At 47.4% G+C, this 18,184-nt stretch overlaps 1 protein-coding gene across 1 annotated transcript in view; it reads left to right on the top strand.

Moving 5' to 3' along the window:
- Positions 1-4,382, top strand: part of ATPAF1 (ATP synthase mitochondrial F1 complex assembly factor 1) — a gene marked incomplete at its 5' end in the record, with an annotated part of 29,400 nt that extends 25,018 nt beyond the window's left edge. The window contains one exon of the mRNA XM_034655155.1: positions 1,558-4,382. Within this exon, the coding sequence (XP_034511046.1) occupies positions 1,558-1,752 (195 nt within the window). The remainder of the gene's footprint in view (positions 1-1,557) is intronic.
- Positions 4,383-18,184: the final 13,802 nt, after the last annotated feature.

Genomic DNA, 18,184 nt, shown 5'->3' with positions numbered 1-18,184 from the left:
ATCTAAAATTCTATTAATTTGAAATAGCCAGCGTTTTGGAAAAAGGCATTTGATTGAAAATCTAGTCTCAGAGATTAGTCCCTGCCTGTGAGAAATGACCTGAAAACCCCATGGGAAGGAGTGGAGGTAAAGGAGCCTATGGTATTTATAAATCCATTTCCATCATCCTGTAGCTAGACATAGCACACTTTTGGTAGTTTTAGTGGGAATTTTCCAGTATCGGGGGGGGGGTTGGATTTTGGCCATACGAACACAGTGATAATGAAGAAGGGCCTCAGACCAGCTAGGACTAGTGAAGTGAATAGGAAGCAAAAAGTAATAGTAGTTTGAGGACATTGTTTTGTAGGGTTTTGAGAGTAGAGTGTAGCCTATGTCCTGACCCCACCTCTGTTACATAGAGTGCACCGTTTCTCTGCCACTGAGCTTTAGAGAAGGTGGGCCCTTCTCTTCCCTGGAGCTTTGCTGGTAGAGTAGTTAGAAGTAGCTGCATAGCACATTACTGCTGAACTTAGTGGCTTAAACACACACACACACACACACACACACACACCCCATTTATTACCTCCCAGTTTCTGTGGGTTAGGAATTCAGGAGCAGCTTAGCTGGGTGGCTCTGGCATAGAGTCTCTCATAAGGTTGCTGCCAAGATGTTGGCTCAGGCCACAGCCAGCTGAAGAAGGATGATTGGACTCGAGGATCCACTTCCAAGTGCACTTGCATGGGTGTTGGCAAGAAGTCGCATTTCCTTGCCACATCGGCTTCTTTGTAGGGCTACTTGAATGTCCTCATGACTTCGGCAGCTGACTTTCCCCAGAGCAAGTAATTCAAGAGAGATAGCAAGACACAAGCTGTAGTGTCTTCTGTGATTTAGTAACAGAAGTCATTCTCCCATCATTTCACCATGGCCCATTTGGAAGAAGGAAGTCAGTAAGTACAGCCTATACTCAAGGAAAGGGAAACTAGGCTCCCTCAGAGAGAGAAGTGTCATAGAATTTGTGGACAAATTATAGAACTACACAGCTGGCTTTGGCACTAGTTTTCTGACTGAGGTGGTATCAGGAACAAGTTTTACTCAAGAGTATGTCTGGTTAGTCAAGAACTTAGTACTGACTCACAAACTGGTTCTAGAAGCTGAGTAACTATTGCTCTCCCCCCGCCTTGAAGATATACTTAACAGTTAATGAAGGAACTGAATGAAGAGGGAAATTTCAGACATATGTGTTATTTTATTCACCAAACATTGACTAATAGGACCATGTGCAGGGATGTAAAGCAAGCATATACTTTGAGGAATTCATACTAGGGAAGATAGACAAAAAAGCAAAAGAGGAAAGACAGATACAATATAGTATGATACGTACTTTGGTAGAGGTCAGCATGGGGTAATTTGGGTACGTAGACAGGGGGCACCTTACCAAGACTTGAATATCAGGGAGTCAGAGAAGCTTTCTGGAAGCAGTGACTCCTGGGTAAGGCCCCTCCACCTGCCACAGGACTCAGACACAGAGCTTTATGGCCCCGTGCAGGGAACAGCCTCACTATTCTTTTTACCTTACAGAATGTTGCTGAGGCACAGTGCATTGCCAGCCAAGTTCAGCTCTTCTATGCCACCGACCGGAAGGAGACCTACGGGTTAGTGGAGACCTTTAACTTCAGACCAAATGAGTTCAAATATATGTCTGTCATCGCTGAATTGGAGCAAAGTGGACTTGGAGCAGAACTGAAATGTGCCCAGAACCAGGATAAGACTTAGAGCTGTGAGGGTTGGCTTACAGAGTCTGCTTAGCCCTGGATAGTTTTCCACAGCCCACCCGGCCCCTTGAACTTTTGGGAGCTTAGCAGCTCTAAGGAGCAGTCTCTAATGGGTTGCCCTATGTGCTTATTGCAAGAAGTAATCATGGAGGTGAGCCCTATTACTTGATATTCAGGAACGAAGGTACCCAAACATTCTGATAATTATCTCCCGGCGTACTTACACTTTCCTTTTTAAGTGTTTGAGATCATAACCAGAGAAAGCTAAGGATCCACAGGATGGCACCTTGACCTTACACAGTATAATAGTGCTATATATATCCTTTTGACCGCACAGCTCCCAAATGATTAGTTCCTCATATGTATAAACTTGTGACAGGGTTGTGAGCTTGAAGACCTGCTGTAGTTAGGGGTGGGCTTTGCATACTCTTCCTTTGTGCCCCTTGGCTGGCCAGAGGTATAGCCCAAATATCCTGTTTAGACTCTAGAACGACCAGATATTGCCATCAGGATTCAGACTTCATCTAGATGTCCCCAGAGTTGCTTTTAGTGTCACTGGTTTGGAGGGTCCGATTTCAGGTATAGTGAAACACACAAGTACAGTAAACCATAGTTTGTTACGCCTGCTCCTCTAACTCGGCCTATTAGAAGCTGTGTATTTGGAGGGGGTGAATCAGTGCCGTGTAAATAAATCAACACTTTTGTAAGGAGAGGAGCCATCCCAATTTGCATGTTTTGTTTTATTTCATTTGTTTTAAACAACTCTAAGCCATGCCAGTACTATATGAAAAAGTAGGTGGAAGCAAATGTTCCCAGATGGGGTATGATGGAAACGTAGCAATGAAGTCTGGCTTACAGACTTCATTTTTTTTTTTTACACTGACCAGTGAAATCTAACCTATGTGCTGTCCTTGGCGTCAGTGCAAATCTCATCTTTGGACTCAGCAGTTGCTTGAAACGCCAAAAATAAGAAAGGAGTTCTCTGGCACTGGAAACTCACATTTGGTTTGTAGTGTCACTGCTGTGGCTCCAAGCTCAGTGCTTGAAGAGGGTAGTGGTTACACACCAACCTTCTGAATCTGAGGTCCCAGGGGCCCCCCAGTATTGTGTCGACCCCCTTTACTACACCTTTCCTTTTTTGATCTGGCGTGCTCCACTTGGCTGCTCCTGCCTGAGTCTGCCTGTGTGACACTGAATTGGTAAGTGGGAAGGTAACCAGTAGCTGCGGTTTGGGTGGTTGTGTATTTTCCTTGTTACAGAAGATTATTTATAGGTTGGGCCTGTCCCCAAGCTCTTTAGATGGGATTGGACTTCGCATTATTTTCTGAGCTGTGTCCATTTTGTCGTACTTCTGAGTCTGTGTATAGAAAGAGATAGTGTTTGTTTAACCTGGAATTGCTGCTAGCCTTTCAGAGTTCTCTAAAGGTTCAGCTGTTTCCTAATTCTGGACCTGCCTCTGGTTCTGACAGTTCCTTTCTGGAGAAACTTGAGTCTGGATGTTTTGAGTCCCAGGAATCTTTGACATCAGGTGGAGTTGCCTTCGTGGGCATCCAGTTATGTTTGCTTTTCCCTTCAGATGGACCCAGTTCTTGGCCATAGTACGTTTTCGTAACACCTTCACAAGAGGGTGAGAAAATGATGGGAGAAGAAATAAGATCTGGCTGCTCGTTCCTCCCAGCTTTGCCCTAAATCCCCACTTGCCAGAAAGGGATGTATATATATGGACAGTTAGATTGGAAATGATCAAAACACCATCTGGCTATTCTTTATATTTACCTGGTACGATCTGGCAAAGAACCAAAAGAAAACTGTAACAATCAGTAAATTCGTACCCAGGTGCAACATGGTGTTACAGAAAGTGGACAAGCTTTAGAGTTAAAGAATCTGGGTTCAGATGTCAGTGTTGGGATTCATTAGCTCTATGCTCTTGAACAAATTACTTAAACCCTCTGATTCTCTTTCTCTGTAAAATGTGGATAATAATAATATCTACCTCATAGGATTATTGTGAGAATTACATAGGCTTATAGATAGACTATGGTAGAGCTTAATATAAATGTCAACACCCTTCCTCTTTTCTTATTCCCCTTCTCTCTTTAAAGACCAACACAAACTACCATTTCAGACATGCAGATCATTCTTCCTTGCAATGTAAAGAGCAAACCTTATCTCACAAGTTCTCAAACTTTAAGTTGCAGTAGAATTACCTAGAGTACTTTAAAATGTAGATTCTCAGGTCCCCCAACCTGCAGGATCATAATCTGTGCAGGAGGTGCTGGGAATCTGCATTTTATATGTGCTCCAGGTGATTCCGATGCAGGTCATTTACCAGTCACACTTCGAGAACCATTGCCTTATCTGTTCCTCACAAAAAAACACCCATTAGCCAGATCTTTCTTTCCAATGGACATTAAACTTAGGATTGCTTCCGTTGCTCTTGCCCCCCATAGTGGTCTCCCTTTGCGTACTTTACAGTGTAAGTGTATATATGTGTCTTTTTTCCCAGTAGACTGTGAGCTCCTTGAGGGCCAGGATTTATCTCCATTCCCAGTGTCAAGGACATGGCCTGGAGCATAGAAGATACTCAGTTGTTTGTTGAATAAATAAATGACATGGATTTTAGCCAAAACATCTTGTTGTATATGTACCTGTATTTAAATACTCTGAATTTAAGAGAATCTCTGAACACGCATAGATTGGAACTTACTAAGTAGTAATATTTGCAAGCCAAGATGCCAGCTTATACACAGTCCCTGTATCTCACCAATCCACTGGCCTGACCTTGGCGGGCTGTGGGCTCAGGGCAATTGAGCAGTCCCTCCAACCGCCGTAATTGAGCCCTTACTCCAACCGCCAGGTGAGGGGCTGACACCGGAAGATGAGGGGGCCGATCCCTGCTCTCCAGGTCCGTTCCAGCCACTCCCCGTGTCTCTCTTCCCTCGGGCCTCCCGTCTAGCACCTGGTCATAGCTTGCCTTGTCCTGTTCTCGGGGTGTTTATGCTGCTACTTCTTTCCTCAAACAGTTTGGAAGCAGGAACTACGTGTCCTGGGTTTCTTTTGCAGTCTCCACAATACCAGTCTCTTGTTCAGTCTTGGAGAAGAGTTAGTATAAATGCCCACCCCCGGTCATTTGATTTAGCATTGATTCAGCACTCATTAATATTTATTGAGCATTTATTCTATGCCAAGCATAGTTATAGGAAACTGGGGAATACAGCAACAAACGGAACAAATAAGGCTGCTGATTTCATGGAGTTTATATCCTTGTGGAGAAGACAAATGAATAAACCAATAAGATTATTTCAAATACTGGTAGTGCTATGAAAATTAAAAAAAAAAATAGTGTGCTAGAATGTGGAGTGGAGCCAATAACTTAGTGGTCAGGAGAGCCATCTCTGCAGAGGTGAGAGCTGATACATGAGTTGAGGAAAAGTACCAGGTAGAGAGAGCAGCAAGTACTCAGGCCTTTGCAGCAGGGCCCAGCTAAGCATGGGTGTTTCTGGGCACAGATCTCAAGGTTCAGTCTTTGCCCTCGAGGAGCTCACAGTTCAGCAAGCAAGACACTGACATGAATCCTTATAATATAAGCCAAAATGACCAATACCATCTCAGAGGAGGGGCAAAGAGGGCTAAAGAACGCTACTGGGTACCATGGGCATGCACGTCTTCCCGACCATGGCACCCACCATGAAGCGCTTATGGTTTTAAGACAGTAACAGGTAAACGATATGAAAGTCTCAAAGAATATGTGCTCCATGCAGAGAGAGGCCCGGTGAGTGCAGAGCTGGCCTCACAATCTGTACACGTTAATGATAACCACTAGCCTTGATGACTGGAAGCTCACCGGGTGCCAGGCGCTCTCTACGCCCTTTGCATGGATTAGTTCTGCCTTTCTCACAAGCCTGTGAGGTCAGCAGGAAACTGCTGGCTGGTGAGATGCGTGTCTGCTCTCTGGCCACCAACCCTGTCCTCCCCTACTGCCAGCTCAGAGAAGAACAGCCTCCCAGTTACCCCTGACCCTAGCTCCAGCAGCCTGCTCAGGCCCTGAGAAGTCATGGGTGGCTCTTGAATCAGCCCTTGCTCTGAGACACAGGTGTGCCAATTTTCCTGCTGTCAATTAAAGAACAAAACGCTTGTGTTAGATATTTCTGATTTCTCCAAACCCTATTTCAAAAGGCAGCATGTCCCAACTAAGGAGAACTTGTTTTGTGTTGTTTGTGCTGCCTGGAGCACTTTGGTCTTGGCAATTCTGCTAATGTGTCAGGTTGGTGGCGGCATTTTTATCCCTGTTCTGCTGAAGGAGAGAGTTGGTACACGAAAAAGGAAGAGATGACTGAAAAGTCACTGCCTGCATCAGGAGCCAAGCCCGGAATAGAAGGTGACTCTCCACGCTCCAGACTTAATGGTGTCGTTTGTAACATCCAGTGAGCAGGCTCCTCTCTCACTTTCATAGGACCACCTCTGAGCTCTGCAGACCTCAGGAGCTGGCAGGGCTTCCAGAAAAATAGGTTCAAACCATTATAAATCCTCGCAGGCTCCCCCGAGCTTTCAGAACCAAGTCCCTTTTGATCAGCTCACAGGACACAGGAACTTCAGGGTCTGGGCACCTTCTCCAGGCCCCTCTCAGGCTAGCCCCCCGCCCCCCACTCCCTTAGCTCCAGTCATTCTGGATGAGTAGCAGTTCCCAGGATACCCTGTGCTCTTCTCACCTCTGTGCTGGTCTTTTGGGATAGGTCAGCCTGCCTCAAATGCCATTCCCTCGTCATCAGGTTAATTCTTACATGCCTTTCAAAGCTCCACAGAAGCTTCCAGACATCTGCCCCCTCTCTACTGACCTCTGTGCTTCCTCTATGCTCCCCAGCATTTCATGCTCCACCTTTACAAGGCTGTCGCTTCCATAGACTGGACACTTTTTGGAGACAGGGATCATATCTTACTGGACATTATCTTCCCAGGGTCCAGCATGAAGCCCACACAGAGAGATAAGATATCCAGCGAATGTGGAATAAATTCCTCTTTGATGACTGCTCAGCTCAGACCACCTGCGTCTATAAACATCCCTTGCACAATGAGATCCAGCCCTGGCAAAACATGCTGTGATTATGTCCCAGCCCAGGCAGTGGGCATTTCCTTGCTCTTATTACAGAGGCTGCACGCAGAAAACAAAACCACAGGGCCATCAGGAGGCAACCAGGTTCAGGGTATATAAGCAGGAAAAACTGAGAGACAATGTCCAAACTTTTGGAGCAAGATAATTATTTTAAAGCATGTTCAAGCTCCTGTCTTGGCTTACCAAATCTTAACATTAAAAAAGAACTTAAAGGCTGTCCAGTCACTAGTTTCCAACTATGCTTCAGGGAATGCCAACAGTTCTTAGAGATGGGGATCCTGGCAGCCTGGTCCTTACTACCCCTAACTCAACCAGAGAAGCAGTGTTTTATTTACTGGGCTTCCCCTGAGCTGTCATTTGAACAAACTGTTTCTCCAAGGAAGACTGAAACACCGTGGTCTAGTTGAAACTCCCACCGTGACAGCAGCCCTCTCTACAGCATCCTCTAGCCCCTGGTGCAACTATTTGAAAACTTCCAGGGCCTGGGAGCTGTCCACCCCGCTAGCTGACCTGAGCCCTGCTGAGACAGCTCTGAGTGATGACAAGTTCTTCCCCACCCCGCACTGAGGGTGCCACCCCTCGCTCCTCATCTCACTAGGCTTCGTTCTGCCCACCATAGCTGGAGCCTCCCAGAAAAGTCTGTTTACTTTTCTACTTCACAGCCTCTCCTGCTGGCATAGAGCAACGGCTCTCAAGTTGCCTTGAAGTCTTTGCGGCAGATTAAACCACCTTCTGCCCTTCCTTATATGACTCAAAACCCCAGCCCCTGCTTATGGAAAATCTAACCCACCAGTGTCTGCCTCACACTGGGGCCTGGAGCTGAGCCTAAGATGACCTCGTGGGGTAACCAGAGTGGATGTAGGGTGACAGTCCTTCAGGAGCTGCCATGGCCCACCTGGCAGTCATCTCCCCATACTGCTTCCACTCGCTGAGGTCACCTTACTGACCCCTCCACCTTGTCCTTTTCTCACTTTTGTCCTCACTCCCAGCCTCCACTGTTTCCCCACGATCTGCTGTCAAACATGGTTTTTCCTTTCTGGAACTCTTGACTTCGAGGCTTCTATACATATCCCGATTTCTCATCTGGCTGGTTGCAGGCCAGGGTTCCCATCACATCTTGACTTGAATCTTGACTGTCTTGCCCAGAACCTGTGTCCCTCTCAACGTGTGTTACTCACTTTTCCAGATGTTCTACATCTGCCATGGCAGTAATCAGAGATAAGTGATATCCCCTCAAGTGTTTCACTTAACCCCTCCTCCAAAAAAAAAAAAAAAAATCCTTGCTTTGGTTTGCAATATCATTACTGGGTCATTTTTGGCTTTTGGTCCACTGTGATCCTCAGATCACTTTTGCTCCTGTTGTTATTATTCCTACATTTACGATGTGGCACAAATCCCTGCCTTGCATTCATATTTCTTCAACCCACATTTATTCTCCCAGCTGACCTCCCTCTGGTATGGTGGGAAGTAGCTGACAGATCTTATATTTTACAGGGGAAGGGAGGGAGCAGAGAGGTGTTTTGCTGAGCCTCACTTGGTACATGACTCCCAGGAGACTCTGAGATGTTTGCTTCCCTACTGAAGTTTCTTCCACTTGGTCTTTTTCAACAATACTATGAGGATGATATTACTCCCATTTTACAAATGAGGACACTGGGGAGACAGCATCAGAGATGTTAAGAGTAAGGCGTAGATTAGAATCCCAGGTCTGCCTTTGGACAAGTTACCCAGTCTTTCTGAGCCTTTGTGTTCTCATCTGCAAATTAAAAAAAAAAAAAAAAAAAAAAGTCCTGTCTCAAAAGAAAAGCATTAAATGGTACGGCATATGCACCGTGTTTGGCACTATGCTTCACTCTCCTGCTGGCGTAGAGCAACAGCTCTCAAGTTGCCTTGAAGTCTTTGCAGCAGATTAAACCACCTTCTGTCTTTCCTTATATGACTCAAAACCCCAGCCCCTGCTAATGGAAAGGGTACATGGTAGACCACCACTGAGATACCCAGAGCTTCCCCCAGAGCTAGTATTTTGCATTTTTATTATACGTGCAAAATAGTAGCTGCTAGATTAAGTACTTCGTTTTTTCAAAGCACACATCTAATAGGGAGGAGGTGGGGTCTTCTGCTTTCGGAACATAGATCTGCTTCTAGAACATAGACCTACTGCTAAACACAAGTTCTCTTGTGCTTTTCTTCCTGCACTATGTTGTCATTTCTAGAAATTCTCTTCCATGAATATAAAGAGGCTTGAGCAACCGTTATCATGCCAGAGAGCATGGCAGTAGGAATTTGGGGATCTCAAGGCTGGATTCACAAACCAGTAGGTGGGAGCAAGGAGGGGAAGGCTGGGTTAAGCCCAGACCAGAGCATACAGGTTGGAACGTGCACTGTTTATCTCTTCTGATCACCAGGGGCCATACCTAGGACAGCGTCAGGACAGTTTCGGGGCAAGGTGCAAGGCCTGCCTGATTATTGGTAGATGACTTATCTGAGACCAAGTTCCTCCAGATTATAGACCTCTGCTTTCTTAGTTTATTAGATGTAATAGTTTACAGCATAAAAAGACCAAAGCCTGTAATTTTCCCACCTGGTTGAGCATCAAAAACTCCTGAAGAACTTGTCAAAAATGTGGATTCTTAGGCCCCACCCTGAAAATATGGATTCTTTTGGTCTAGGGTGAGGCCTGGGAAACTATTTATTTTTTTAAAAAAAATCTCCAGGTAATTCTGAGGCTCAGTCTGGTTTGGGAACTCCTGCAATAAGTTAGTGATTTTATACCCGAAGAAAAAGGCCCCAAACCAGGCGAAATGATTTTCCCACTGTCACACGATGTGTTGGTAGCAACATTCCTTCTTCCTCCTGGTTGCAGATTCTCTCTGCACTTTGGTTCCAGGCAGCCCACCTGTAAAATATCTGAAAAACAAGTGTTTATTGTCTGCCTTTAGGAAAGATTTCTGGGATGAGACTAACTCTTCCTAGCATGTCCCAGGTAAGGACTTTGAAGGATAACGGAGGAAAATAGATGCCTTCCCAGACTCTTGGAGTCTAGATGGTTTCCCTGTCTGATTGTAAGAGCCAAGAATTCCCCAGCTTATGACCCCTGAAGCCAAATGCTGGATTATCTGTGCCTGACCCCTGCAGCTGCACGGAGAATTGTGTGTTGCCTGAGCGCGCTGAAGCTCTCCATCCATCCTGTGCACATTTGCTCTTGCCTGTGGTGAGGGAGCAGAGGGAAATGATGTATGGAAGCTGGGCAGGCATGGGGGATGGATGGGAACTCAGTTCCGGAGCTCGGCTGGGAGACTCACACCCCATTGGAGCTGGGATTGATTGGCTGGAACTTTCTCACCCTTCTCAGTTTGTCTCAGGCCAGCAGCCTGCACTGTGTCCTCTGGGTGCCCTTGTGGAGAGGGAATTGCTGTCAAGATCAGGGAAGCTCTGGGTATCTCAGTGGTGGTCTACCACGTACCTCTTTCCCAGATGCAGAGACCCTCCACTCTAGAAACCAAGTGACCCTCAGATAGCCGTCTGTTCCTGAACCCCTCTCTCTGTGTTTGGTCTCCTTGCATCTTTCTCCTTTTCTACCTGCAGCTCACCCTAACGACTGTCTCTCTTGGGTGCTATCTGTAGAATGTGTGGCGTGTGACCTGCACTGGCAGATTTTGCTAGGGTATCAAAAGAGTGAGCAGAAATCTAAGGTGTCAAGGTTACTGAGGATGGTGAATGAACTTAATTCTATTAATTGCTTTGACATGGATCCAGGTACAAATGTCTGTGTTGTCATCTACTTTCCCAGGAGACCATTTTTAGAAAAGTCTAGCTCCCTTTCAAGCTGATTTGTTCTTCTTTTCCGACTTACCGCGTGGGTCATAGGAGATAGCTCCGAAACTCTGTCTGCCAAGCACTGTGTGGGGGCAGGGGGGTGGGGTGGAGGATGGGGGGGTGGACCGTGATTGGAGTTAGGAGGCCTGCGTTTGAGCCCCAGCTCTGCCATTTTCAGGCTCTGCCTCTTGGCCAAGTCATTTCACCTTTTGGAGCTAGTCCTTGCCTCCCGGGGTTGTTACAGGACTCAGAAATGACCAGAGCGGTGAAAGCACTTTGTAAACCAAAAAGTTCCTTACACTGTCAGTTATTGCTACAGGGTGCCAGGGGAGGAGGTCCGGTAATTAACAGCCCACTTTTCAGGGTTTCCTGTCCAAAGGGGAAGACAATCTCATGGGCCTCACCAGGGAGCAGAGCTGCAGAGCGCTAAGAACTTTCTGTGCCAAGGGCTCCCCCGTGAGGAGGATTGGTTCCAGGCAGCTGGTGTAATGGAAGGAGGCTCCCACCCTTATTTCCCTTCGTGTAGGACAGAGCTGCGCTCCTCCTGCTGCTTCTTGAAAAAGCCCTAAACACAGCACCGCCCCCCACTCCACTCGCACCCCGCCCCGATGAGCTGGATAACTGCGGGAAGTCACAAGCGGAGCTGGCGTTAGAATTCAGGCTGCACAGAAGCGGGCCCCCACCCACTGCCTGACCACTGTTTTCTGGCTGGGTGGGGATGCAGTTTTCTCTCCTCCGGGAAATGAAGCCAAGACGGGACCTCGGGGTTCTCCCAGAGAGAACTGTAGGGCAGAGTGTGGGGTGTCATCCTAACATATCCAATGCGTTCTTCCCCCTTGGGGACACCCCCTTCTTTTTCTCTTGCCCACCCCCCCATCCCTCCCTCTAGAGGGAAGGACAATTTAGCAGCTCTAGAGAGACAAGCTTCCCTCCCTCCCAGGGTCAGTGAGAGGAAGGAATGAGAAAATGCATCTCAAACACAGGTATATAAAAGGTTCACTGAATGTCTTTTATTGTCCTTATTTATCTTTGGGCCCATCTCTTTCACTCCTTGTGCATTTTTCCCATTGACTCTGAGGAGGTTAAAAAAGGGATGATAGTCACTGGACCCTTCCCTTTAAGATCCGACCCTTTTCTGACCCGTTGCATACAATGATCTTCTGTAGCCTCTTTTTTTTGTTGTTTTGTTTTGTTTTGTTTTGTTTCAAAGTAAGCTGTATGCCTAGGGTCACGTGCTCTACTGACTGAGCCAGCCAGGCAGCCCAGTGTGGCCTCAGTTTTATGAGCTGTGAAATGGGACACCTGGGCTTGGCAGAAAATCCTCAGAAGACTGAGGCTTTTGTCATCACCCACAAAGCAAGGGCAAGGTCTGTGTGGGGGGCCATGTACAGTGCCTGCCATCTAGTGAGCCCTCAGTAAATACTTAACAGAATGAAGGAGTAAATGAACAAAGGAACCAGATGGGCATACTGTTTTCACTCCACCATACTGTCTTCATAAGATGTTAAAGCTACACCAATTTACTACTATTATTACTAGAAGACGTCACCCCGCCCTGAGAGGTGATACAGGGAACAGGAACAGAGAACCAGGAACAGAGGCGCCCTCCAGCTTTACCCCGCCCCACAGGTGCTACAGGGAACAGGAAGAGGTTGTCTTAGTCTGTTTGGGCTGCTGTAACAGAATGCCATAGACTTGGTGGCTTAAAAACAACACACATTTAGTTCTCACAGTTCTGGAGGCAGGGCAGTCTGAAGCCAAGGCATCCACGGTTTCAGTGTCTGATGAGGACCTGCTTCCTAGTTCATAGATGGCCATCTTTTCGCTATGTCCACACATGGTAGAAGAGGCAAGGGTATTCTGTGGTATTGTGTAAGGGCACTAATCTCATTCCTGAGGGTTCCATCCTCATGACCTCATCACCTCCCAACGGCCCCACTCCAAATACCATCACACTGGGGATTAGGTTTCAACTTGTGAATTTGCAGGGAAGGGATATAAGCATTCAGTCTATAGCAGATGTTCTCAAACCTCAGTCTTCTGAATAAATATCACTGGAGAGCATGCTAAGCGGCAGATTCCGGGACCCACCCCAGAGACACTGAAACAAAATCGCTATTAGGGAGGCCTAGAAACCTGCGCTTGTGTGGTTCCTTTTTTAAACTTATTGTTAATAACTTTACTTGTTATCGTTAATAAGTAAATACTATTTATTTAAAATACTTATTTAAGTAATACTTATTGAGTTTACTTATTATTGTAAGTTTCTACTTATTACTGAAATAGTAAAATGTATCCAGAAATAGAGTCAATAGTGTAATAAACCCCAAGTCCCTATGACTCAACATAAAAAATGTTGAGCACATAACAATCTGGTTTCATATATACCCTCACCCACTTTCCCTCCAAATCCTGGACATCATATTGTTTCATCCATACATACTGCTGTTTGTATTTCTAAAAGACAAGTACTTAAAAACAAATCCTAAAGTGGGATACCTGGGTGGCACAGTCGGTTAAGTGGCTGCCCCAGCTCGGGTCATGATCTCAGGGTCCTGAGATGGAGCCTGCTTCTCCCTCTCCCTCAGCTGCCCCTCCTGCTTGTCCTCTCTCGCTCATGCTCTCTCTCTAATAAATAAATAAAATCTTTTTAAAAAATTTAAACAAAAAATAATCCTAAAGTAAATAACAACAATTCCTTAATATTATCAAAAGAGCAGTCATTCAAATTTCCCCAGTTGTTTCATAAATTTTTTTTATAGTTTATTCGTTCATATCAGGATCCAGAGAAGATCCGTACCTTGCAAGTGATATGTCTTTTGGTCAGTTTTTTTAGAAACTTATTTTTTAATAATTTTGGTCCACATTGGGGCGCCTGAGTGGCTCAGTCGTTAAGCGTCTGCCTTCGGCTCAGGGCGTGATCCCGGAGTTCTGGGATCGAGCCCCACATCAGTCTCTTCTGCTGGGAGCCTGCTTCTTCCTCTCCCACTCCCCCTGCTTGTGTTCCCTCTCTCGCTGGCTGTCTCTCTCTCTCTGTTAAATAAATAAATAAATAAAATCTTTAAAAAAATTTTTTTTAAATAATTTTGGACCACATAGAAGGTGGAAAAATGATAGAGTTCCCATGTAGCCCTCCTTCAGTTTCCACCAGTAACATCTCACCTAACCATACTAAGGGTCACAACTGGGAAACTGGCATTAGTATAATGCTATTAAAACCATAGACTTTAGGGGCGCCTGGGTAGGTAGTCAGTTAAGCAGCTGACTCTTGGTTTCGCCTCAGGTCATGAGCTCAGGGTCTTGAATTTGAGCCCTGTGTCTGGCTCTATGCTCAGCATGGAGTCTGCTTGAGATTCTCTCCCTCTGCCTCCCCCCGCTCGTTCTCTCTCTCTCAAATAAAATAAAATCTTTAAAAAAAAAAACTACAGATTTTATTTGGATTTTACCAGTTTTTACATGCACTCATTTTTCTTTTCTTTCTTTTTTTTTTTTTTTTTTGTATATAGTTCTATGAAATTTTACAATGTGTATAGGTTTATAGGCTCACAATCAGGATGCAGACCTGTAACCCAGAGAAAGTCCCTTGAGTTCTGTCTTTACAGTCACACTCTCCTCCCCAACTCTAACTCTTAGCAACCACTGATCTGCGCTCCATCACAAGTAGGCTTGGACAGAACTTCCTGTGCAGGCTTTGTGGTGGGCTCTGTGGAAGGCTGAGCCCGGGACACTGGTGAACACCAGCCCCCTTTACTATCACCTCCCCTGGGAACTAACTGGGAACTAAGCCCAGTGGTTGGACGGCCAGCACTTAGGGGAGGGGGCAGGGTCTACCAGAGCCATGCTGGGGGTCTGGGCAGAAGTCAGTGACTTTGGCCTAAGGCCCTTCTGCACATGCACACACTCTGCCTCCCACTCCAAGGGTGGGTGGGGAGCCCGGAGGGTGGCTGGACAGCTCTGATGTGTCTACTGCCTGGGTCTCTGCCCCCTGCCTGCCAGGACTACGGGGACCAGTGCAATCCCTCTTCTACACGTGAGCCGGCTGGATGCTTGAAGGCAGCCCCCCCAAAAGACTGGCTCCAGCTTTCTGCAGTTTACAAGGACTATCACACCCGACCCTCACAGCTCTTCTGTGGGGCATATATTATTATCTTTGTTGTTTCTATTTCACAGAAGGAGAAATAGACTAGGAGAGAATAAACGCATTGTCCAAAGTCACACAGAATTTTAGCGTAAATCCTTTTCAACCTTGTCTTCCCCTGTCACATTCCCTTGAACCTTGTCTTCCTCAAGCTAAAAGGAAGTCAGCTCAATTCCTCTTACTGCCATGACGTCCCTCACTTTTTCCTCACTGTGCCAGGATGAAAGACTCAGAATGAGAGACCCTGCCTTCTGGGCAGGGAGGGGCAGAAGCTGAAACAGAAACTTTTTCTTGGCAGAGTGAGGGGAAGATGGGCGCCATCAGGCTATAGGAGCTGCCAGATACCTGGTGGGGTGAGCTGGTGAGTACTGTAGTTCTTTCTGGGAGGAGTGTGCGAATAAGGGGGGCTTTCCTGGCCCAGGAGGGGCTGGGGAGTCCCTAGGGAGAAGTCACTCTGTATCAGCAGAGTCACTGGGTACAGGCCTAGGGGGCAGGAGCAGGAAGCTGGTCCCGAAAAGGCATTTGGAATGGTGTGGCTGGAAGATACTTTTGTGGTATAAATGGGGAAAGTAGACTTTCCCAGACACACACAGAGAGGTGCAGAGACTTTCCCAGACACACACAGCAGGGCAGGTGCCCAGGTCTAGCCACAACCCAGCTGCCACCCGGAGCTCTCAAAGAGGAGTCATGTGCTCAGGCTGTGCAGTGGAAGAGAGTACGTCCTCAACTAGGTCCTCAACTAGGTCCTCGATGGCTCCCGCCAAGCTTCAGAGCCAGGGCCTTATTTGAGCCACTTATACTCAGGACACAGTGGCAGGGACCAGTGCCTGTCCTGTAGGGTTCCAGCGTGCCATCAGAGAGGGCAGAAGTAACCTAAGGTCACACAGCTAATACGTGGTATTGCTAGGACCTTGTTCTCCAGGGTCTGGGTCTTAGCCCCAGCAGAGTCTCCTGGAAGAACACAGTGTCTCTAGCCCACTCTGAGAGCCATAAGAAGAGGGTACAGGTGTTTGAGGGATTTAGGGTCATCTCTGGCTTCTCCCAACCCTTCCATCTGCCTCCCATCCCACCTGCCAGCCTGTCAGCTTGTAGTAAGGCAGACACCAGGGAGCTCTGAGGATGAGCTGGGAACTTCTGAAGTGCCTTCAAAATGGATCATTTATATTTCCCACAACATAAGATTCTGAGCTTTTCACTCTTCACCAGGCCAACTCCTGCCCATCCTATAAAACCCAGCTCGGAGGTACAGCAAATAACCATGTACGAAGCCACAGAGGGAGTCACATCACATTCCACAGAATCTTACAGACCATGATCTCCAACCACAATGCAATATAATTAGAAGTCAACAAGAAAAATATAAACCTCCCCTAGGCTGAGAAACTAAAACCATACTTCTAAATCATCCATGAGTTAAAGAGGAAATGACAATGAAATTTCGAAATATTTAGAACTGAATGATAAGGAAAGCATAAGCCGTTTCTATTTCCTTTGTGAAGTCACTGTCTCTGGGGCCATGTGCCAAGCATTTATCTTCCATTGCCTCTCCAGTTACACTCTGCACCCTCCTCCCTCCAGCTCTAGGCCCTGGAATGCTCACCTCTCTGGGCTGCATAGACAGTCCCTTGTCCAGGGCTTCCGTAGGATTTACCCCCAGTCCTTTGCACCATGATTGCTCTGAGCTGGATATGCCTCTCAAGCTTGGGCCTCAGCTCCAGGCAGTAGCCCCCTCCTCATAGTTCCCACTTTCACCACTCCCTCCCAGCACCCCTTCAGCTAGGGGTGACAGCTTCGGCCTAGGGTAGATAGCAAAGGACTGCTCTTGCTAGCCCCTCAGTGATATGCCACCCCTGTGGTTTCCCTACACCCTGACTACACCTCTAAGTAGTGCTTTCTTTAAACTCTCCTCAAAGGGCCGACTTTGAGTGTTCCATGTGCTTCCTGTGGATAACCCCACGCTTACAAAGCGCTCACCAGCAGTCCCTAACCATGCTCTCACTTCGGGATGACTGAGCTCTGACCTTGTGTTATCTCTGTCTGTGTTGTCCCCACAGCTGACTTGTCAGCAAGAGGGTCAGCTTCATCACCTGGTCAACTCGCGGGGCGCAGAAAGGGTATTGATTAGGATATCCAGCAAATGACGGACTAGATTAGAATTCCTTCTGCAAACATGACAGCATGCGATTGTTTGCTTAAAGGGGATTTGGGGGCAGAGTGAGGACTCAGACATCAAAAAAAATAAAATTAAAAAAGAGAGAGAGAGAACTTTAGACTGGGGCAAAAATAGGTGCTTAGTTAGCAAAAGAATGAATCCTCAGTTCTATGCGCTGGGATTCTTAGGGATTCAGTCTGTTCTCTTGCCATCTAGCAAGCAGAAGATCCATACACAAGGGGAGCCCAGGGGGGCATCAGTGCAAAAGTAAATGCCCACCTCCTGCCACCAGCTCCCCCCCACACCCCCCACCTGCTCACCTTCTGCACCCCTCCAGAGTGACTTCTATAACCCATCTCTCTGCCTTGGTCCTCCCAACCTGGAAGGCCTCCAACCTTCCCTCCCATCCCAGAACAGAGTCAGCCAAATGATCTCTGGACCTGGGGGCCATAGCGCCTTGAGTACTAGCATGGGGTATCTGTCTGCCCTCAGGAGAGGAACCTAAGCTGAAAAGTAGAGAGAGCAGATCAGGCCTTAAAGGTTTGGATTTGGTTGGAAGAAAGGAGGTAAAGAAAATATTCCAAACTGGGCAGAGCTGGAACAAAGGTCTTATGGGGGAAAACGGGGTGACTCTGGGTGAGGAGTAAGGAGAATCTGCCCAGCCTGAGCAAAGACTCCAGCCCTGCTCGGGAGCGGAGGTGAAAGTCTGTCACCTGAGCATTCCTCAGGGCCAGTCCTTTCAGTGCTGGGTGAGGGACTCAGCTTATGTCTCCCAAAGCATTCATTTGCCCAGCGAAGGGGCATTAAGTGTCTGCTATGTACCAGGGTACGGGAGTGGAGAGGGCAGCCCCCATTCCTGATTGAGCTCAGGACCCACTGGGACACAGATGATTCTGGGAGAGCAAGGAAACCACCATTACCTAGCAGCCCCTTTGTTTCTGCTCCACACAGAAGCTGGGTCTGTCCCCATTCTACAGTCGAGGAAGCTGAGGCTGCCTCTGTGGCAAACTCCAAGGAGACAACGCCAGGGCCAGCTGCTCCGTCAGTGCTTTGCCCCGAGGGAAGCTGGGAGCACGCTTCGGACTTTCCGGAAAGGCGGCAGTGCGTCTGTGCACTGGGAGGGGGTCCCCTTTCCCCGCCCCTTCCCCGCCCGGAGGCCGCGGCGCGGCCCGGGCGGGGGCGGAGCTGGCGACGCCGCGGGGGCGGGGCGACCGCGG

This window comes from Ailuropoda melanoleuca, chromosome 2, assembly GCF_002007445.2.
Source record: "Ailuropoda melanoleuca isolate Jingjing chromosome 2, ASM200744v2, whole genome shotgun sequence".
NCBI lineage: Eukaryota > Metazoa > Chordata > Mammalia > Carnivora > Ursidae > Ailuropoda > Ailuropoda melanoleuca.
This window is presented reverse-complemented; position numbering and strand designations above follow the sequence as displayed.